This window comes from Rutilus rutilus (genome assembly GCF_951802725.1).
Source record: "Rutilus rutilus genome assembly, chromosome: 22".
NCBI lineage: Eukaryota > Metazoa > Chordata > Actinopteri > Cypriniformes > Leuciscidae > Rutilus > Rutilus rutilus.
In genome coordinates this window covers 14,369,229-14,392,650 of record NC_140227.1, presented here as the reverse complement: position 1 = coordinate 14,392,650, position 23,422 = coordinate 14,369,229, and the positions used below count along the sequence as shown (strand labels likewise).

General features: G+C 37.2%; 2 protein-coding genes across 4 annotated transcripts in view; one reads left to right on the top strand and one right to left on the bottom strand.

Moving 5' to 3' along the window:
- Positions 1-23,422, bottom strand: part of mcf2l2 (MCF.2 cell line derived transforming sequence-like 2) — a 99,478-nt gene that overhangs the window by 12,613 nt on the left and 63,443 nt on the right. For all 3 annotated transcript variants that reach the window (XM_084394564.1, XM_084394565.1, XM_084394563.1), the window contains exons 16-26: positions 9,120-9,186; positions 8,288-8,403; positions 6,615-6,684; positions 6,437-6,529; positions 4,350-4,442; positions 4,123-4,248; positions 3,761-3,982; positions 3,178-3,270; positions 2,546-2,624; positions 1,973-2,027; positions 1,023-1,117 (exon numbers count right to left, since the gene is read on the bottom strand). In XM_084394564.1, coding sequence (XP_084250690.1) covers positions 1,023-1,117; positions 1,973-2,027; positions 2,546-2,624; positions 3,178-3,270; positions 3,761-3,982; positions 4,123-4,248; positions 4,350-4,442; positions 6,437-6,529; positions 6,615-6,684; positions 8,288-8,403; positions 9,120-9,186 — 1,109 coding nt within the window. The remainder of the gene's footprint in view (positions 1-1,022; positions 1,118-1,972; positions 2,028-2,545; positions 2,625-3,177; positions 3,271-3,760; positions 3,983-4,122; positions 4,249-4,349; positions 4,443-6,436; positions 6,530-6,614; positions 6,685-8,287; positions 8,404-9,119; positions 9,187-23,422) is intronic.
- b3gnt5a (UDP-GlcNAc:betaGal beta-1,3-N-acetylglucosaminyltransferase 5a) lies at positions 9,794-22,769 on the top strand. Its single transcript, XM_084394577.1, has 2 exons — positions 9,794-9,921; positions 21,238-22,769. The coding sequence occupies exon 2, from the start codon at positions 21,513-21,515 to the stop codon at positions 22,650-22,652; it is 1,140 nt and encodes a 379-aa protein (XP_084250703.1). The 5' UTR covers positions 9,794-9,921; positions 21,238-21,512; the 3' UTR covers positions 22,653-22,769.

Sequence of the window (23,422 nt, the reverse complement as noted above, 5' to 3'; positions counted from 1 at the left end):
TTCATGGTATTCAACTACAACGTTTTGCAATCAGACTTAGAATAAATATGAATGATATCTAATTTTTTTTTTTTTTTTTGCCAAATTAAGAATCAATAAGAATCAGAATTGATCAGAAGCAGAATCGGAATCGTTAAAATTCAAACGATACCCAACCCAAGTCTGTGACAGATAAGTAAAATCTACATTATGTTGTATTATGCTCGGTAGATATTGCATTAGCACCGGCTTTAAAAAAAAAACAAAAAAAAAAAAAAAAAAAAACCTTGGGGTAACCACAATCTGTGACATAATGGATGTTTTAGCTGTGTCAAAGACTAAGGTGAGACATGTTTATGAGTGTAAAACATCTCCAGCTCAGGTCAGAGACTCTTAATCCTCCGCTGCAGTTGAACACAACACTGCCTCCAGGCTGAGTTTGTCAGGAGCGCTGGGTCAGCACACAGAGGACTTCTATCCTCAGAGGAACTAAACACCTGTCACAATCCTTTACTCATTCAAAATCTGCAACCAGGCAGGACGGAGAGACCAAATATAGCGATATTTACCCCAAACCACCCCTCCATCTTAACCAGACACCAACACACACAGGTGAGGTACAAGGGAGAAGTCCAGGTCAGACCAACCGGAGATTGGAAGATTCATCACGCTCATCCAGATGTTAATGGCATTTTAACTGAGCCTCATCTTAAATCACCTCACCAAGGAGAATGAATCTGTGAAGTGCTTACCAGTAACCAATTACCCGGTGGCAATTTTACAGCCATTACAGCAGAGATTAAGCAGAGATTAGAGATAATGGCCAAATTAAAGAAAATGCACTAAATAGTTAAAAAAGTAAGCAGGAGGGAGGAAGACAGACAACACTCTGAGATAAATCGACTTTCTCCTCAAATGACCACAAATCTGGAATGCTTGTTGACTGCTGCAGGCTCTGAAGGACAAATAGTGCAGTTTGCTTGGTTGGTTAGAGAAACGGTAGGTTTGCACTGTTTGGGTATGAGATTTAGAAGGGCTCTCACCTCGTTTCTGACGCATATTTGGGCCTGTGTCACGTCTGTAGCCTGTTTCAGGACTGGAAGAGTCTGACTGTCGGAGAGCTGTTTTGCGCATATATCTGTCAATGAAAGCAAAGTCAGCTGAACATAACGGTACAGTTATAGTCAAAATGATTCAACCCCCATTGCAAATCAAGTTTATTGGCAAAATTTACAGACATTTTTTGCTGTTTGCAATGAACAAATCAAACAAAAGTAATTGAAATAGCTCAACACATCAAATGTTTCAAGTGGTTTCCCCAAATTCAACTGAAAATGCAACTTTTAATGACTTCCGCAGTCTCAAAATTATTAATTATTCAAAAGCAAAACTGGTTCAAAAGTAGATATTACTGGGAGTTAGATAAAATCAAGTTCAAATATGCTTAAAAAAATAGCTTTGAGAAAAGGTTGAGCATCATTTGTTAGAAAATTTGCATAATTTCTTTAGAAATATATCTGTGATGAAATTTTATAAAGTGCCTCTATCATGCTTTTTTGAATATTACCTTTCATGCAGTGTGTAATGTAGCGGTCTGTGAATGTTAACGATCTGCAAAGTTGTGAAGCCGAAAGTGCGTTACAGTGTGTACAATCGCTGAGCTTTAGGAAGCTTCCAGAGCTGAAGTTCAGATATGGTAATGGGCCTTTTCGTGGCCATTTGACCAATCAGAGCAAAGTAGCCTCTCAGGAAGGAGGGGTTTAGAGAGACTGAATCTTCGGACAAGTCGTTTAAGAAACTTTGAAAAATGTTGTGATGTGCAATGTATATTATGAGAAAATGAAAGCGTTTTTTTGACCTTTTATGCATGTAAACCTGCTGTAGGAGACCTTCAAAACTAAATTTTGAAATTATGAACCTTTTAAATAAAATAATAGGGGCACTTTAAGTATGTATGACCACACACAAACAAACACAAACTTGCAAAAAGTACCTCATGGGAGCATGGTAGATGTTCTCTGTAATCTTCTGATGGAGTTGACTGGCTTCTGTGCAATGAGAGAGCGGGAGAGCGAGAGAGAAAGAGAGAGAGAGAGAGAGAGAGAAAGAGAGAGAGAGAGGGGGGTTATAAAGAGGCTAGTCAATGTTTACGCACTGTATTCAGACAACGCAAATTAAAACCACAGAAAACACCTCAGGATTTGTTTAATCTTTGATGTTGATTTCACCACCTTTACTAAACAACCATGAAACTGAAAAAATGTTAGATAACATCATGCGTTCTCTATCAGAGAGTCTCATACCACATGCTCTCTTTGGGTGTTTCTAAGCACTGAGGAGAACTCTATAAATAGGTTTTACAGGGCAAGGATGCAAATGTGCAAATGTGCAAAATGTGAGTTTAGAGGGTGAGGTTATTTAAAGTTGTCATTGTGAGTTTACAATTCATTTTGGCTTTGCATGTTACATGTTTGTTCTTAAATAACTTCATCAGGTTAGACAAGAGTTTTATTTTTATCAGTCTTGGCTTGCACGATGAGGATTAGGAATGTTTGCTCAGAAATACCTCGGCAGGCCTCCAGTTGGCTTGTTAAGACTTTGCGGATCTCTGACACCCACGTGTTCTTCACATCCATGGAAGGGGCCTGACAGAGAATACAGAAACAGACATATACTATGACAGTGGAAACCTTCCTGCTATGGGACAACAGTTCCCTCTCATGGTCAAGACATGGAAAAACAGGATGCCATTCGACAACAAAATAGATTAGATAAAACGAATACGGCTGACTGGGCATAGATATGAATTACCCAGAAGCGTTCACAACAGAACACAGACACAACAGACATTGTTGTGAGTATAATAATAATAGACTCTCATTTGGTTCACAGAATTTATGTTTTATTTTTTTACATAGTCACACTACCCTGCTGAAAAATCTAGCATAAACAGATTGCATTATATGCTGGTCCAGACTGGTTTATGCTAGTTGGAGGTTGGAAACATGCTGGTCTAGCTAGTGGACCAGCATAATCATGCTGTTCTCAAGCAAAACTGAGCTGATGGTGTCGCTGGTCCACCAGAACTCCCGCTGCCCATTGATTTCTGGATTTTTCTGCAGGGTATTTGGACCCCACTGCATATACTCAAAAAAAAACAATTCTGTGTCACAGCGTTCCTGTAACATTAGTCTGTACCTGAATGATGTAAACTTCCTCTCTGCCATTGTACCAGATTTCAAACTTCTTGATGTCTCCCTTTACATTTTCTGTGATTCCCACTGAGCTCATCTGAAAAAAATAAGAATAATTATTTTATTTAAATATATATATATATATATATATATATATATATATATATATATATATATATACATATACTGTAAGGAAACTTCCCTTTTAAGGATACTGTATTTTAAAGATAATTTCACAATTAAAAATATATAATTCATTTAATTTATTAATTACATTCAACAATTCAATAATTTATTCCAACATTTTTTACTTTTATTTACTTATTTATTATAATTTTTTATTATAATAAAAATTACAAGTGGGTCGCCACTTGTAATGTAAAGCCTGAGGCAAAACCACTTGAGAACAACTGATCTATCTAGAGGAATTTTTTGTTTGCATTTGCATATAACGTAACCAATCAAAAGAAAACATTTGAAAAGGTCAAATATTTGCTCTGAGGTTAAAGGAGACCTTAGAGCAAATAGGAACACCTTAGAGCCAATAGGAACACCTTAGAGCCAATAGGAAGTTCCTACTGTCCCACCTTTAATGAGTGCTTGAAACTGTAGGAAGGGGATTTCTCGTGACCATCAGACGTCTCCTCACGTTTCTTGCAGAACAAAAGGATTTTGTGGTAGAGGAAGAGATGTCTCTGCATGGGTTTGAAGCGGGCCAAGTCCTTCACTTTACTGTGACCTTTCTTATGGTCTGTCCAAACGTTAAACGAGCCCTGCATGAGCAGTTTGCCCAAATCATTCAGATTACCCTGAAAGACAAAATCACACACCAGATTTACATTAGTACACACACAAAGCGACTTCATACACACAAAATAATGACCTTCACCATACTATAGGTGCTCAACATGCAAACTGTTGAAATAAAAATAATATAATGTGCAAAAACCTCAAAACCAGTGATGGCGATCTGATGCATGGAGTCATTGACCGATTTGATGATGTCCAGCATTGTGGCCAGAGCTTCTTCTAGCTCGGCGGTTCCCTCTGAGTTTTTACTGCACTTCAGCATCTCCTGTAAAATGAGCAGATTTAAAGAACAATAAAAGACAATTGAGAGGTCATCACCTCAATATACAAACAAACAACAATGTAATATAAAACTGAAAAACTCACCTTTAACATCAGTTGGTACTTGGTGATTCTCTGCACGGGCTTTAGCAGATACGCATCTAATGAAAGCTTATGGTCCAACCTCTTCTGACACTCCTGCATAAAAAACAAACAAACCAACAAAAAAAATATAACACAAAAATGTTGTGTTCCGGCCATTTTGGATTTTTCACTTGTGGTGTTCCGGGTCAAAAATGACCCACCTACAAAAATAGCTTATAAATCTCTCATTATGCTGTATTATCACCAAATATTGGATTAAATCTTTTTGTCAACTCGTTTTCTTTCAATTAGGACAGGTTTTTGTATTTCTTTCTGGAACTGATTGACCTGATGCCTCATTGATCTGAGCTTTTTGCACCTCAGTTTTTAAGTGAAAAAAGCTGTATTTGTCAGTAGCACCTCACTGCAGTACACGAGATCCAGGGGGTGGAGTTGGATCCAGATCTAAGGGGTGGAGATTGGTAGGTTTAGGGGTGGATTTAGGGATCAGGGGGTGGAGATGGGTAGGTTTAGGTATATGTAAGGTGGGAGGAGTTGGATCTGGATCCAACTCCTCCCCTTGGATTTCGTGTTCTGCAGTTAGGAACATCTCGTATTTGTGGATCATTTTGTCAATATTCAGTAAAATATTGGGAAAATTGCAATCATTTTTGACCGGGAATATCAAAGGTCATTAATGTTACAGGGTTTCAAAAGTGTTCTTAACATCTAAAAGGGAACTACCGTATTTTCCGCACTATAAGGCGCACCGGATTATAAGGCGCACCTTCAATGAATGGCCTATTTTAGAACTGTTTTCATATATAGGGCGCACCGGATTATAAGGCGCATAGAATAGAAGATACTGCAGTCAAATGTTTGACTGGGTTTGCGTTATGCAGTGGTCACCAACCTTTTCAAGCCTAAGATCACATTCAAAGTCCAAATGTAAACCAAGATCTACCACTCAAAAAATTATGAAAAAACAAGTGGCTGAGCTGTAAAACCTTGTTTATACTCGACGCGTCCGCATGAGCGCGAAGGTAATAAAAAAACTAATATCCGTCTGCTCGGGCAGATCCGGCTCAAAGTCGTGCATCTTCGGATGCGGAGGCGCGTGCGCGGCAAAAATGACGTCATTGTAACAGCGCACGCGCCTCCGCATCCGAAGATGCACGACTATGAGCCGGATCTGCCCGAGCAGACGGATATTAGTACATCTCATCACACCGGCACCCAGTTTGCGCGTCAAATCAGTTGTATGGTCTTGTGTTCAGTCTAAAACAAAACAGTTGCGTCAAGTATAAATGCCTCGTCTGTTTGGGGAGGTGCGCGCGCAGTCAGCGGAGGCTCGCGCTCCGGTGCCAGGCGAAAGTATAAACAAGGTTTAAGTCAGCGGTTGTTTTACAGACATTAATATAAGGCGCCAGATCCATATATAAGGCGCTCCGGATTATAAGGCGCACTGTCGTTTTTTGAAAAAATTAAAGGCTTTTAAGTGCGCCTTATAGTGCGGAAAATACGGTAGTTTTTTCTTCTAAGGAAGTAACATGTCTAAATATCGAACATTACACAACAGTTCAAAAGTTTGGCGTCAGGATTTATTTTAGTTTTTTTGAAAGATATAAATACTTTTATTCAGCAAGGACAAAGTGACAGTAAAGATTATTAGAAATTTTTACATTGTCTCAAAAGATTCAAATATAAAAAAAAAATGCTTCCTATACTTCAACGAATCCTGTAAAAATTGTATCATAAAATTGGAAATAATTTTCCAAAAAAATATTAAGCAGCAAAACTGTTTTCAACAGTGATAATAACAACAAAATAATGATAAAAATGTTTCTTGCTCATCAAATCAGCACATTAGAATGATATCCGAAGGATCATGTGACACTGAAGACTGGAGTAATGATGCTGAAAACAGCTTTGCATTCACAGTATAAATAGATTATATTTAAATTATAATAATATTTCACAATGTTTTAACTGCATTTTTGATCAAATAAATCTTTCAAAGAATCTTTCAGCAGACTTCTTTCAAAAACATAAATAAAATCTTACCGACCCCAAACTTTCGTGTTATGTATATATACTGTAGGCATCACCTGAAAGAACATACTGTCCCCACACTGCCGCCACAGAGCCTCAGAGCGTGGCTTATTCTGACAATATTTCTCATAAATCTGTAACTCTTCCTTCTGTAAGACAGCAAATGACAAGCGTTAGGATCCACATACTGTAATTGTACTGTATCTCCAACCACATCTCTATGATGTCACTCACCCGCTTCAAAAAGCATATCCCTACCAACTCTGGCTTTTCTGCAGAATTTTCCAGCTCTTTAAGAAACGTCCTGTCAAAACATGATGGAAAAAATGAGTACAGACAAAAAATAAATGAGGTAATGGAACGAGAGCTAAACGTGTAGGGAAACCGTGAGATGGGTAAAAAAAAACAAAAAACAGATCAGAGCACCAAAAAGGTGCTGAATGTACAGTGATGTGAGTCACCATTTACTCTCCCTCATGTTTTCTCTAAATGAATTAGACTTTCTCTTTCAATGAAAATCAATGAAGGCAGAAAGTTCTCACTGCTCCAAATATCATAAAGCAGCACCATAAAATTAGTAGAGCTTCTGAAATGTGTCAAGTTCTGATTGGTTTCCTTGGTTCATGTGTCATGTTCTTATTGGTTCCCTTGGTTCATGTGTCATGTTCTTATTGTGTTGTTTACTTTTAGATTTGTCTTAAGTGTTTAGTCATTGTTTATAAATAGCCCTCATGTTTCCATTGTCTTTGTTCGTGAATCTGATGTTTAGTGAGTTTTCATTAAAAAAAAAATATATATATATTTTTTTATTATTATTATTATTATTAAATAACATTAAATAAAAAAATTATAAAAAATTATAAAAAAAATAATTAAAAAAAAAAATAATTGTTGGTTACCATTCACTTTCATTGTATGGGAAAGAATAGCATTAACATTGTTTATTTTGCACAAAATAAAAACATCAGAAAGGTGGGGAACGACACGTGGGTGAATAAATAATGAATATTATTTGAACTATCCATCTGTTGCCCTTTGTATGATTATTTAAGCAAAAGCTATATGCATTTTATCCCTGTCTAACAAAACAATACAGAACATCCAATATCAACAACAAACACAAAAGCCTTAGTTGAAGTCAAACTTTTCATTACTGACATGATGACAGGCTTGTGTTTCAATGACAGTATAAGCACAAAACCAAGGTTACAGTTGGAAATGGTGGGCGTCGTGTATCTCTACCTGATTGACGTGGTAGAAACAGGTGCTGGGGAAACGCATATGGGGAGGCACACAACACTGTTCGGGGGGGTTAGGGCTTTTATTGTTATTCCTGGACTTTGCTGAAACTCAATGCCATGTAGAAGACAATGAACTCTAGAAGAATAATCGCTAGCATGAGGCCAGCCGAATAATGGACCAGGTAATCCCTATTGATTATTAGCAACAATGACTTTACAATCTGATATCACAAGCCCCACTCCCAACCCAGACACATTGTTGTTTCTCTTACACTTATTAAATACAAAAAAAAGAAGAAGAAGCCGCAAAGTGATGGTTAAAACGACTTCCTTGTTTTGTGGAGTTTACAATTAACAATATAGGAAATATCAGAGTGCTAACCTCAGGAAAATAAACTAACCTAACCAGTTGTCCTAAAAGCCATCCCAGGAATGTGGGAGCACATTGGGGGAGGGTCTGACTCATGGAAAAGGGTGCTGGAAAATCCTGCTCAAGCTGTTTTCTGTGTTTTGGAAAATGGCAGCTGGTTTCGGTTCAAACTGGCAGATCATCTTGGACAAGCAACACACTAGCAACCTAACTGACCTGTTCTGACCAGCTGGAAATCCAATATCATGTCCTTACGTTGGACCTTCCAACATGGGTCAGAAAATCAGTTTCCTTACTTCTGGTGAAATTCATAGATTTCTGGCAGATTGCCGAAGAGAACCTCCTTCTTGTTTTCCAAAGACGGTGGTATCAAATAGATCAGCTCGGGGTCATCCAGTGCAGCGGCATATCCCTGCAGGGCACAGACACACAAATAAACACAACCACCAAAGCGGTCACACATTTCACTTCCCAAAATGTTTCACATGCAACATTTACATTATTTGCATGCTTAGGTTCTTAGCAAATGCTTTTTTATTGTTCTGACAAATCACATATTTTTTGTGATTTTATGAGATCTGTGAGAGATTGTCTTTTATTAAGATTTACAAAAAATAAAATAAAAACAATTTAAGTGATTTATAAGAGGTCTGCATGAGATAATTGTGATAAAAGTGATGATGAGGCCTTTTGAGTAATGTATTTAATATTTTTAATAAATATAAAATCAAATCATATGAGGTCTGTGTGAAAGCTTGAATATTTATGCACTTATATAATGACTTTATTATTACGTTTAATTTCCGTTTAAAAGTTGGGATCGTTTTTTTTAAAGAAGTATCTTATGCATCAGCATCATTACTTCAGTGTCACATGATCCATCAGAAACATTTCTTATTATTATCAATGCTGAAAACAGTTGTGCTGCAGTAACAGTATTTATTTGAAATATAAATTTTGTTAATACCTTTAATGTCACTTTTGATTTAATGCATTCTTGCTGAATAAAAGTATTAATTTCTTTAAAAAAAAAAAAAGAATTCTTACAAACCCTAAACTTTTGATATGTTTTAGACAACTTGCAACAAGATCATTTCCTATTTCCTTTCTTATTTCACATGCATGTACCTCTATGATGCTCTGCAGCTCTTCCACGTACAGCCTCTCCGTCTCAATCAATTCATTCATTATGTGACTGTTAAGAAAGATGAAAAATATGTCAGTATTCGGTCATACAAAGGTCAGAACATCAGTGTGACGAGAGATTTTTTATGGAAGCTAAACTATGAACAGGGCTTTCAGAAAAGGAAGATTAGTAAAATAATTGTTTACATAGCAGAAAATAAGCTAAAAATGTCTGATAAAGGCTGTTCAACTTAAACCATTTGGTATTTTGCATTGACATGTCAAATCTACCACTAACAAACAAAAAGGCAGCTCAGTTTCAATCTTTGCGTCAACAGTCGGCGCTATCGCTCATCTAGTTTGTTTTCTATACTCTAAAATCAAATGTTAACACATTTTGTTAAAATGCTTGGTGCTATAAATGACCCTCTAGGTATCAGATTTCATTTTGTCTTAACTTGTTCTCCTCTAACACAGACCAAGGCCAATGAATCGCATTTATTGTGCTGAGGTGCAGCCTTGCTTATGTGAATCAGATGACCCAAATTCAATGTTTCTGTCAGAGATGACTCTCTTTTCACAGTTTGTTCATATGATAAAGTTGGCCAATGTTTAAAAAGAGGCATGTACTTTCCCACTCCCACCCATCAGGAAACACTCCTGCTCAAATGCTCTAGTAGTAGTTACACACTTCTGCTTTCAATACCGCTGTAACAATACGACCAGGCTGGTCGAAGTCCAGGGCTTACAAACACCTACGACTTTTGCATATTTGCTACATCATGAATGGGGAACGCTCTCAATGGTAAGTCGTATATATATTTTGAGTTCATTATAGAGTTTCTTCCCAGAGTTCTTCTAGAGAACAGTTAAAAGATTTAACTTCTAGAAGCCAAAATGTTTTTTCCATTGCTATGTCAAGCCTTAGAGACCTCATGCTAAATTTACACTCTAACTGTGGAGTTTGAGTTTTGAGTTTGATATACGGGAAAACGAATGAGAGCGCCAAGCCCTTTAAACATGCTGTCCGACTCATACAGTATGATTATTATCTATTCAAATTAATCTATGCATGAGGTGTTTTTCCAAGGAGTCTCTTTGGGAGTATCTCGATTATTTTTTAATGACATTTAACCTATAAGAAAAACTCAAATAATGCTAATGTTAAATTCAAGAAATACTTTTACAGACTGTGATCACTAGGCAAGACTTTTTTTAAGATGAGTAAACGTTGACAAAGGTATTAAATAGAGAACTTGAACAGGCCGTGAAGATCAAAAGGCATAAAAGCACAATACAGTGTTGAAAGAATTTAAAGAATTCACATGTGAGAATGAGAAGGTGGTTACCATTAGAGTAAGGAAACCGGTTTTGCTCACAATCATTTATGTATAAAAAAGCAGAAATGTGTTGAAATCTACATGAGTAATCTTTCTCTATGTATGACTTTACTGTTGTAATCCTTGATTGCACAAAAAGAGCTATAATGCATTTTTAGGCAAGTTTGGATCAAAATTAAGGGGAAAAATGGGATGGACAGTCATGTAGACTGTTGTTAAGGTAAATAATTGCACTAGCCGGCTGGTGTGAGCAGGTGATCCAGTTTGACAGACGATCCCTGCTGCTCCAGGCTCGCAAAAGTTTTGGGTGTGTGACATTATGAGTTTCATTGTTCCCGTGTCGTGCCTTTGAGTAGATTTGCTGCTGTAATGATCTTTTCGTGGTCGTGAATGTTTTGTACAGCACTCAGCAGATCAGCGCGTTCGGTGGCTTAAAGCCTTCTTTTATTCAACGTTGCGCTGAGTCGACGATTGCTTTCATTCACAAGATCGATTCGGCGAGTCCCCTCAAGGTTTTGAATAAAGCTCTCGCAACAAATGGTGTAAACAGGAAGCATTTGTTAAAGAGGAATGTGGTTTTGAAAGCAAATAGGTGGAATGACAATGATTTTAAAAGATAAAATAGGCAAAAGATCTATTGAAAAAGTGATCAAATATTCAGTAACACTTTGCAGTAAAGCCTGCTTGTTTACATTAGTTAACTGACATGAACTAACAGTGCAATACATTTGTATTGTTTGTTTTGTACTATTATTTTTTTTGTTAATGTTAGTTAATAAAAATACTGCCGTTCATAGTTAGTTCACAGTGCATTAACTAATGTTAACAAATACAATTTTTGATTTTAATAAATGTATAAGTAAACATTGAAATTAACATTAACTAAGATCAATAAATGCTGTTGAAGTATTGTTCATTCTTAGTTCATGTTAACTAAAGTAGTTTAACTAATACAACCTTATTGTAAAGTGTTAACAAATATTTTAGTAATATTTCTACACAACCATTCAAAAGTATGGGGTCTGTACGATTTTTTATATTAATAATTTTAGCCAGCTAGGACGTATTTAAATTGATCTAACTGACAATAAAGACTTAATTTAGTACACTATTTCAAATAAATTCTGTTCTTTTGAACTTTCTATTTATCAAAGAGTCACAGTTTTCACAAAAATATTAAGCAGTTAAGCAGTAAACTGTTAATAACTAGATGTACCGCATGGCGGTACAAAATATGACCGCCGCTCAGGCCTGCACTGGCTTTCCACAAAAATAAATGACGTGGAGCAATTTGGCTGTATTGCGTGTTTATGTATATACCTAAAAAAAGTAGTAGTATGTGCATGTCTGTCTGTGTGTATGTGTGTGTCTGTGTGTGTGTGTGTCTGTGCGTGTATGTATGCGTGCGTACATGTGTGTGCGCGTGTGTGTGTATGGGTGTGTGTCTGTGCGTGTGGATGTCAGTGTGTGTGCATGCTTGCGTTTGTATTCCTGCATGTGTGTGTGTGACAATTAGGGTTGCCAACTTCAGAAAAGGAAAATGCGGGACAATCGTGGTTATTTATACAGGGGTGCAAACACACAGAGGTAATCGAAGCCCTCGTCCCGCGGCAAATATCCAGATACTACATTGCCACCATCCCCAACCCACCCCTATAGGCACATAGAGTCAAATTAAATTTAGAAAAACTATCTTGCACTTCTTCTTCTTGCTTCACTGCTACTTCCAGAAAATAATTTCACCTGATGATTTGAATAGCTCTTTTTGTAAAGAATTAATAATTCTAGGATGATTGGGGTTATTGTGTAGGGTAGGCCTAGTGCATCTGCATAGAAACTAATAAACAAAATACAAATATAAATACAATAAAACACAAATACACGAGAAATAAAACAGTGCTTTATGTTTTTCAGGTAAATTAACTGTATTAAGTATTAATACAGTTTATCTTTTGACAAAACGTGATTTTTCTCTTTCTCTTTTGTTGTTTGATTAACTTTGGTGACACAAACAGCTGCAGGTATATTGGGTGCTGTCCCTTAAGACGAATGCACGTATCTAATACCGGTAATGACACGCATCCGTTTTATTTTGACTGCGTTTACAGGGAAACTCGTTGAGACGGACACTGGCTTATTTTTTCGTGCACATGTCTGTTCAAACACAAATAGATAAGAAAGAAAAGGGAATTCGGTGTTCACGAACTTCACGTGCTGTCTGCGACTGAGTGGCTCTGTGCGCCGACAGACCATCTACATTTGGATGTTAAACATAATATATATAGCCTGATATAGCCAAAGACAACGTCGGCAGTATTGACGGCAAAATAGGCTACAGAATATTTCGTTCTGTAGGCCTATTGACAGGGGCAATATTAGAAAATCGATAGGCCTATTTTTTAAATTACAATTATAAATGCATTTGTCAAAACCGGGAGACTTTCAAGCATCAAAATGTAATTTATTAATATGTATTTGCGCCTTCTATTTTGTCTGAAAACTTCCAACACTCTTGCTTGTCGCATGAAAAATAGGCGTCGGTTGCGGTTCTATTTCTAGCACGCGGTTTCGGCGCGGCTCGAGAAGTGTGTGTGTCACGCAGGCATTGTGCTCTAACACAAGCTCTAACCAGTTAACATGAGAGCCGACATAAAAACGGACACTCCACGCCACGCAGAGAGAAATGTGATGCAGTGGCAGATCCAGAGTGAGACAGAAACACTAGTGGTTCACGCTTGCGCACATACTGCTGGTTTGGCGCGCAGCGTTCTGATTCGCTTATTTCCTATTTACTTGTTGGTGGACGCAATCCAGAATTACTGTTGGTTAAATTATAATCAGACCCTCTCACCCCCCCCCCCCCCCCCCCCCCTTAAAAAAACACTCTTCGGATCTGCACGATTCACACAAGTCACCCAAACTGACGTGAAAAAAGCGGGAGGCGCCGAAAAGCGCGCTGTTTGCACCCCTGTTTATAGGAAAATGAGGGACACTCAAAATATTTGTACTGTATCACACAGTGTACGTCATTTCAGTGTCTGCAGTTAAGTTTGTGTTTAAAAGGTTATCAGACATAAACACATTTGTATTGCTTAACCTATTTATATATTTAATTCTAAAAATAATTTTAATGTCATACATGAAAAAAGTCACATTACAAACAAACCATAGTTCAAAATAACAGCATTTATCTAAAATAGAAAGCTTTTTTAACATTATACACTAGGCTTACAGTTCAAAAGTTTGGGGTTAAGATTATTTTTTGGGAAAAAAAATAAAGAAAGTAATTGCCTACTTTTATTCAGCAAGGATGCATTACATTAATCAAAAGTGACAGTTAAGATAATGTTACAAAAGCTTTCTATGTACTTTCTAAAAGCTTTAAAACATTAATAATAATCAGAAATGTTTTTTGAGCATATTATTCCCTCAGGTAGATTACATGTTTTCTTGCGTGGCTGGATGTTAGACTCATGAACAATAATCACGTTGTTTGCATTCGCCAAAATTGATTAGCCGAAATCAAAACGTGGACAGTGAAAGGAAACTAGATGTACCGCATGGCGGTACAAAATATGACCGCCGCTCAGGCCTGCACTGGCTTTCCACAAAAATAAATGACGTGGAGCAATTTGGCTGTATTGCGTGTTTATGTATATACCTAAAAAAAGTAGTAGTATGTGCATGTCTGTCTGTGTGTATGTGTGTGTCTGTGTGTCTGTGTGTGTGTGTGTCTGTGCGTGTATGTATGCGTGCGTACATGTGTGTGCGCATGTGTGTTTGTGTGTGTGTGTCTGTGCATGTGGATTTGTATGTGTGTGTATGGGTGTGTGTCTGTGCGTGTGGATGTCAGTGTGTGTGCATGCTTGCGTTTGTTTGTATTCCTGCATGTGTGTGTGTGACAGTTAGGGTTGCCAACTTCAGAAAAGGAAAATGCGGGACAATCATGGTTATTTATAGGAAAATGAGGGACACTCAAAATATTTGTACTGTATCACACAGTGTATGTCATTTCAGTGTCTGCAGTTAAGTTTGTGTTTAAAAGGTTATCAGACATAAACACATTTGTATTGCTTAACCCTTAAAGACCGATACAGCCGCCCGCGGCATAAAATAACTATCGTTCTAAAATGTTTAAGAACTTTTGAGTCGCTAATCCAATCTGTATGCTTTAAAATGCACCGTAAAGATGAGATTCTCAGCTTTACCGTGTTATCACGGCTGTCTCTATTGGTCATTCAATGGCTCCGTAGTGCCGGTGATTGCGTCATCAAAATCTGCAGCAGTGATTCGTCAAGGAAACACATGTGGTTTCTTTCTCTGAGCCAAACAGGAACGACAGTAGTCCCACCCCCATGCCCAGATTCGTTCAAACGGTCATCAACTCAACCAACAAACATAGTGATTGGTGATTTTAACAACCAATCACGTTTCTTTATACATTTTTAACAAACGCAATGCATTGAAAACTACGCATGAAAACTAACGGATGCAAAGTTTTTGATCAACACGAAAGAGCGCAAAACATGAAAGAGCATAAAACACGAAAGAGCATGAGTATGTAAAAAAAACAGCAGTACAAATCGGAGGATGTGTTCGAATTGATTTTTTTAAACGAGTCGTTAGACCTGGTGGAACCTTCCAATTCAGAAGATTGTTTGAATCATTTGCACTGTTTATTTATCTATTTGTATTTAGTTTGTGAAGATTATTTGAACCATTTGTTCATTTACACTCTGTATATTGTATTGTTAGTATTTATATTGCACAGTTGTCACTACTTGTTATATTGTTTGCATTTGTTGTTCATGTTCAAATTATAATATAATTTTCTGAAGAAAAATGTTTGCTTCAGTGTTCTGTTGTAATATAACAACTTTTCTATTTACTTTACTTCCTGAACTTATTTGGACACATCTACATTGTCAGTAAATGTAATACACCTGTTTTTACTCAAAAACGCCTAGAATAATATTATAATAAATGGCTATAACTTGCTGAGGGATTGTTACATGTAGACAAAATTTCATCTGGAAGTCTAAAACAACCAAGTCTAACTTTCTAAAAGAAAAAAACTAAACTTCAGGAAGTTCTGTTTGAGTTCACACTGAAAACACCACATTTTTTGCTGCCGGTTTTCTTAAAATCCTGTTAATTTCATAAATTCTCTGACAAAAGAAATGTAAAACTGGGACTTTAAATGAGCTAGCTGGAAACTTTAGGCTCTCCTGTTTAAAATGATATATGGCACTTGATGCTTGCTGCTAGAATGGGTTAGAAAAACAAAGAAAAGTACAGGTGAGTCAGGCGCCCCAAAAATGTTCTAGGTCTTTAAGGGTTAACCTATTTATGTATTTAATTCTAAAAATAATTTTAATGTCATACATGAAAAAAGTCACATTACAAACAAACCATAGTTCAAAATAACAGCATTTATCTAAAATAGAAAGCTTTTTTAACATTATACACTAGGCTTACAGTTCAAAAGTTTGGGGTTAGTAAGATTATTTTTTGGGAAAAAAAAATAAAGTAATTGCCTACTTTTATTCAGCAAGGATGCATTACATGAATCAAAAGTGACAGTTAAGATAATGTTACAAAAGCTTTCTATGTACTTTCTAAAAGCTTTAAAACATTAATAATAATCAGAAATGTTTTTTGAGCATATTATTCCCTCAGGTAGATTACATGTTTTCTTGCGTGGCTGGATGTTAGACTCATGAACAATAATCACGTTGTTTGCATTCGCCAAAATTGATTAGCCGAAATCAAAACGTGGACAGTGAAAGGAAATTACCGTTAGCGCAAGACGAGTCCGGCTTGAAGCGAAAGCGACCAGACGGCAGAGGATGTTTGCAAATCAAACAATGATTTGTCTCAAAACAGTGATTAAAAAAAGCTGTGATTGGATGATGACAGGTGTCGGTGATCATTCTCAAGTGTCGTGGTCAGCACTGCTGCTGTTGCTGTTGTATCAGTCAGTGGTTTATCAGCTTGTCAAAAAACGGGACACGGGAGGTCACGCACGGGACAAATAAATTAGGCCCAAAATACGGGACGTCCCGCCTAATTTGGGACAGTTGGCAACCTTAGTGACAGTATCATCCTAAACCAACAACCCTTCGCTCAACACAACCATCTACAGGCCGATGAGTGTACAGTCACTAAATGTGCACATAAATGAATTTATTTTATACCCCCCCATGGATGAAATTCTACGAAACTTAGCATACCCCCCGAGGATGTCAAGTTAATCATACACATGAAATATGGTGCAGTTCTGAACATCTCAACTGAAGATAGGGGCGATTAAAGCAGAATAATATTGCATTTTCATTTTTTATGGGAGGGGCGCAAATCACAAATGAGTGATTATGGGCTAGGTTGAGGTGGGCCCTTAAGACTAACATACCATAAAAATTTCTTCATCCTCGGTGCCACGGTTCAGGTAGTTATTTAGGAAAAACTGCATTTTTTGGGATTGGGGGGGCCCAGCGCAGGGGGGGAGTGGTCCCCGGGGACCAAACGAAATTTTTCCGTAAAAGTCTAGTGGGGCTACATGCCCACCAAATTTCATGTTCCCCGGTGTTTCGGTGTCCCTGGTATCGTTGACGAAAAATTCAGTAGATGACAAAAAAAAAAAAAACTTTGACAATCCCTATATGACCGCTTTCGCTAGCTATGCTAGCGGCGGTCATAATAATAATAATAATAATAAGAAGAAATGTTTCTTGAGCAGCAAATCATTATATTAAAATGATTTCTGAAAGACCATGTGACTCTGAATACTGGAGTAATGATGCTGAAAATTCAGCTTTGCATCACAGGAATAAATTACATTTTCAAACATATTCAAATAGAAAACAGATATTTTAAATTGTAATAATATTTAAAATATATAAACAAACAAACAAATAAATACAGCCTTGGTGAGAATCTAAGAGACTTCTATCAAAAACATAAAAATATCTTACCGACCCCAAACTTTTTGAATGGTTGGGAAGTAGTTTAAATATAATAAAATGTGTATTAATTTATTGTAAATGAACTATTTACATATTATTATTATTAACCCTCTGAGGTCGGCAATCACGCCGGCGTGATTTGCTCGGTTTTTTTCTTATCAGTTCAAACGAGACTCCAAATACTCTGTTGACTTTGATCTTACAAACCAGTTTCATACATCAATCGATCCTGTTAAGTGTGTATTATTTTTGTGTATACTCACAATAAAAACAAAGTGTTGTGCTTTTTGCTAAATAAAGAAAAATAAACATGATGTGAGTTCTGCTTTCTCTCTGTCAGTGAAGTCAATTCTGAAACGCGTCCGAAAATGAACAATAACTCAGCGAATACTCAGTCAAACAGGCATACAGACACACAGGCATGTAGACACACAGGCATGAAGCTTGAATTCCCTTCTTTTAAATGAAGTAATTTTTATAAAAAACAAATATTCTCAGTTTATGTAATCTGTATGAAAAGGGCGAGATGTCAGTCGTTCTCATCTCAGCTAATTATTTTTAATGTGACACCGCCCACGGAGAGCACGCGCTATTCAAACGCAAATGACTGAGGCATCCATGCAAACTGTGAACGCCCCCATATCAGCTCGAGAAAACACATCAAGTTTATTCAGATCATTGTACTTGTTTACACCGTCTCGCGGCGCTGTGAGGAATAATACTATCGTAATAATAATAATGGAAAATGTACCTCAGAAGTGCTGGTATTTCGAGGAGCAACGGATCCTGAGCTATGGAATACTGTAGTAAGTTTTTTTCATTCTCAAGTGAATCGCGTTTCTGTGTGTGAATGAATGAACGGCAGAGATGCGCGCTGTTTACCACAACTCGCAAAAAGACGGTTTAAATTTGAATCGCATTTCTGTGTGTGAATGAATGATCCGCTTTTAGCAAATTATATTGCTATACTGAGATGAGTAAAAATCGACTGTGTTGAAATAAAACGTATTTGTATAAGCAACGTATTAAACTGCAAATTAACATTTATATTTCTTATATAAACGAAAGACCTATGTTACAGACATATGAAAGACAACATTTCATTGACTAGTTTTGGATAGATTATACATTTTTACTGTAAAATATTTGCCACCTCAAATAAGCTTTTGTGTGTCAATTTTTGCTCATATGTTAAATATAGTATGTTTTGTCAAAAATAAAGTAATCAAATAATATGTTATTATGTGTTTGTTCCAATGTAGCCTAGGCTATATTCAAAGTAATGAATCCTTAACTTTGAAATATGTATGATAAAATGTATACTTTAGTTTTTACAAAGAAAGATTGCACTTGAATTGTTGATGTAATTGTAACCTTTTTAATAAAAAAATATATTTACAAGGTAGTTGTAAACAAACTATTAAAAGGTAAATATAAGCCTTTTCTTTAAATAATTTTTATTGTGTTTTATTAGTGACAAATTTGGGGAGAGGATACATATTCCAAAACTGAAAATACAGTATGAGAATTAACTGCACAATTACTAGACATAAAAAAAAAAAAAAAAAAAAATGTGATGCTTCCAACTGTGAACCAATTTGGTAGAATATATATATATATATATATATATATATATATATATATATATATATATATATATATATATACATATTGCTCTTGCATTCTTTCTTGTGGCTCAGTGACACACCTGAATGAATGGCTCATTAAGTATGCGGGCCCCATTGTCTCCTCAGGTGTGAACCACTAAATATGCATGATGGTGTTGGATCGTTGACGCCCACTCGCATATTGCCTTTCCAAACAGAAAGTGTCTTGCAAAATTTAAATCAATGTATTGTTTTATGTGAATGATAAGGCAGGATGATTTTCAGATCTTTTGAAGAAAAAACTCTAGGCGACAAAATGCATTATTCAGAAGTCTTATTGACACATATTTAGTATGTGTTTTGTGGCCTTATTTCAGAAACTTTAGTTTTTAGTTTTTTCAATAACCATGCATAAACATTATTCTCTCAAAAATACAAACATGTACATACATGTTGCTCACATATTATGGTAGCCCTGTTTGTGCTAAATAGAGTGTAATTACACCTTTGCCATTAATATGTTTATAAGCAACTGAAAAAAGCACAAATGTCAGGGCATGTCAGAACATCTCAAGGACCCCAAAAAACCCTTAGACCCCAGAGGGTTAAAATGCCAGATAATCTACTCAAATTCTATGCAGACAACCAAGAGGCAATTCAATGAAGTTATTATTATTATTATTATTATTATACATTTTATTTATAGGCGCCTTTCATGGCACTCAAGGACACCTTGCAAAATCTATAAAAACAATGACATTAAACAATAAAACCAGTACAGCAAAAAACATTAAGGGCCCTATCTTGCACCCAGCGCAATTGACTTTGTACACCGACGCATGTATCATTCCTATTTTGCACCCACGCAAAGCAGACTTTTCCCTCCACAGACGCACGTCTACAGGAAATGAACTTGTGCTCCTGGGGGCGGTTCAGCGCAAAGAGGAGGCGTGTCCCGGCGCAAACGTTCCCTGGTGGTATTTTACAGGTTTAGAAAACAAAACAAAGTGGCGTGTTGCGCATGTTATTCATATGCTATTTTAAGGGCGCATGCTTGGCCATAATCAATGTAGCGTGTGCACAACGCGCATACACTTTGCTTATCTTATCTTCACTCAGACGCAGCAGTTCTTATTTTTATAAAACCATACAATATTACAAGGAAAAATATTAACACACGAGGGGAATCATTGCTGTGTCCATGAAGATGTGAAAAAATAGGCATAAATCTAGCTTACACATTTACCCAAATTATTATACAGTACGCCTGTTTAACCGAAGCTAATTTGGGTGGGTTTCTCCCTTCCCCAATGTAACTTCTCTGTCTTTTACGGCCGTGACGAGAACGTTGCTCTCCTCGGCTGTGAACCGCGCCTGGAAAAAGCGCCTGCTCTTAAAGGGAATGTGAGATGTCGCTCTGATTGGTTTATTTCACGTTACGCCCAAACCACACCTATGAATAATGAAGCTACTTCAGACCAACCCATTTTAGATTTGCGTCAGGCGCAAGAGTCATTTATCCCACCGGTATAATAGCAACAGCGCCCGAGATCCGCCCACAAAGTTACTTGCGTTTCGCGCTTGATACTTGCGTTTCAGATCGTTAAAATAGGGCCCTAAATCACATAAAGCCTGCCTAAACAGATACGTTTTAAGACGAGATTGTGACCCGAAGTTGTGTTAGAACAAGTGTAAGTGCAGAAGCCGATCTTAAAATGCGGGAAGGAGTATGTATATGAACAAGATCTAGAAGATATGAAGGAGCCAAGTTGCTAAGTGCTTTGTAAGTTAGATTTACATGGAATGTAACTGAGAGCCAATGCAAATTTTGTAAAACAGGAGAAATATGTTCAGAAATGGAAGTTTTGGTAATAACGCGAGCTGCTACATTTTGTACCAAGTGTAATTTATGAAGAGATTTGAAAGGAAGCCCGTAAAACAAAGCAATACAGTAGTTGATTTGTGATGTTACAAGAGCATGCACAAGCGTAGCAATACTCTTGAGTTAAAGGACAGGATGCAGACGATTTATATTCCTAATATGAAAGAATGTTAATATGAGCTTCAAAAGACAGAGTTCTGTCAAGAATGACACCCAAACCCGAAGTTGTCTGCATAAATAGCTACAATAAAGGTTTATGTACAGTAGCTTACTCTAAATCATAAGTATATGCAATCTTTTGAAATAATCATTCTTCTTTCTTTACAGAACACAAATGCGGCATTAATGCAATACAGTGGATTGTCTTCACTTCGAAAGCAAATAACGGCAGACATTTTTTGTAAAAAGAAGTGTAAGAAAAAAAGACAAAAAGGAAGATGTTCGGGGTTAATGCTTCTGGTTGGAAAACACACCTGCAGTGAGATGACTATGATGGAACTCAGGCAAACTCATAGCTGGAAAATCATTGAAAGCAGTACATCTGGATTGCATTACTGGACTTGACGAGAGAGGGTTTTGAGAGTGTGCGCAGCTTTAGCAGAATGTTCATAAATTGCAGAAGGGTGAGAAAATGGCATTTTCTACGGCTTGTCTCGATGTGCTGTGTCATGTCAATTCTCATGGTTTGCTGGGAACACGTAAACCACCATGTCGTGAGCCACGTGAAGTCGTACTCCTACCGCTACCTGATCAACAGGTACGGCTTCATCAACAAGAGCCTCAGCGTCAGCCCGGAGGAAGCCGCCAGGTTTGGAAGTTTCCCATATTTGCTAAACAACAAGGACATTTGTAAGGACAAAGACGTGCTGCTCCTCCTCTTCGTAAAGTCCTCTCCGGGAAACTTCAAGAGACGGCAGGCCATCCGCTCCACTTGGGGAGACGAGTCCTACATAAGTCGCGAGCTGGGTGTTATCGTCAAGGTAGTGTTCGCTATGGGCACTAACCGAGACATGCTCACTAATAAGTCACTTCTGAAAGACTTGTGGAAGGAACATGTGAACCATGGTGACCTGGTTCAGCAGGATTTCCTTGACACATTCCACAACCTCACTGTGAAACTGCTGCTTCAGTTTTACTGGACGCACGAGAACTGCGCCCATGCCCGCTTCCTCATGACCGCGGACGACGACGTCTTCATTCACATGCCCAATCTGGTGCACTACCTTCAGGACCTCAGAAGACGGAACGTGCGCAATCTCTGGGTCGGGCATGTGCACAGGGGGGCTCCTCCCATTCGCCGCAGGGACAGTAAGTACTACATGCCTTTTGACATGTACCAGTGGTCCTCCTACCCAGATTACACCGCCGGGGCAGGGTACGTGGTGTCTGGCGACGTAGCAGCCAAAATATATCAGGCCATGCTGTCTCTTAACGCCTCCATGTACATCGATGATGTCTTCATGGGCGTATGTGCCATTGCAGCCGGCGTCTCACCTCAGGAACATGTTTACTTCTCGGGGGAGGGGAAAACACCCTATCACCCGTGCATCTATGAAAAAATGATCACTTCTCATGGACACGAGGACGATATCAGGTATCTGTGGAAGGTTGCAACCTCACCACAGGTAGAAGGTATTTCGTCTGGATTGGTGGGGAAACTGTATTGTACAGCTGTGAAAATGATGCTGCTTTGTAAGCCGTACTTTACAAACACGTATTCATGCATGGGTGCATTTACATAACGCGCTGTGAGATGAAGTCCGAGCAGTATTTCATTATTTTTATTTTTTTTGCTGTTTACTTTTGCTTTAAATGTTATATTGTGACATTTCCTAATAAAGATAAATGCGCCCTAAGCATATGTTTAGCACTTCTGCTTTTTTCATTTATTTTTTATATTGACTTTTTTTGTACAATGTAACAATCCCATGGTGAAAGAGCAGGAATTGGATAGAACATGAACATGATAGGAACCTCACAAAACCTGTCAAGTTCGTATTTAATTCTTTTGAAGATTATTTATTCTTTTTTTTTTTTTTTATAAAAAATTAAAATAAATTATAATTTTTTAAAAACCATTCAGATTTTCCACACAAATTGCCATAGTAAAAAAAAAAAAAGAACGTTCTCTCACCTCTGTAATGTATGGAAGCTTGTTTCCGCCACAGAATAAAACATTTTAAAAGATAATTGCGACTTTTTATCTCATAATTGCGAGTTTACATAGAACTCATAGTTCAACACTTACATAAGAGTTTACATGAGAAATAAAGTCAGTGGGAGACGAGTTATGAAGTTAGAATTGCTAGATATAATCTCACATTTGTGTGCTATAAAAATACTTTTTTTCTCAGAATTGCGAGTTTATATCATGCAATTCTGACTTTATAACACACATTTACGATTTCACATCACTAACTCACAATTCCAACTTTATATCACGAGATATTTTTTATTCTGTGGCGGAAACAAGCTTCCACAGTAATGCAAGATAAATTATGATATATTATAC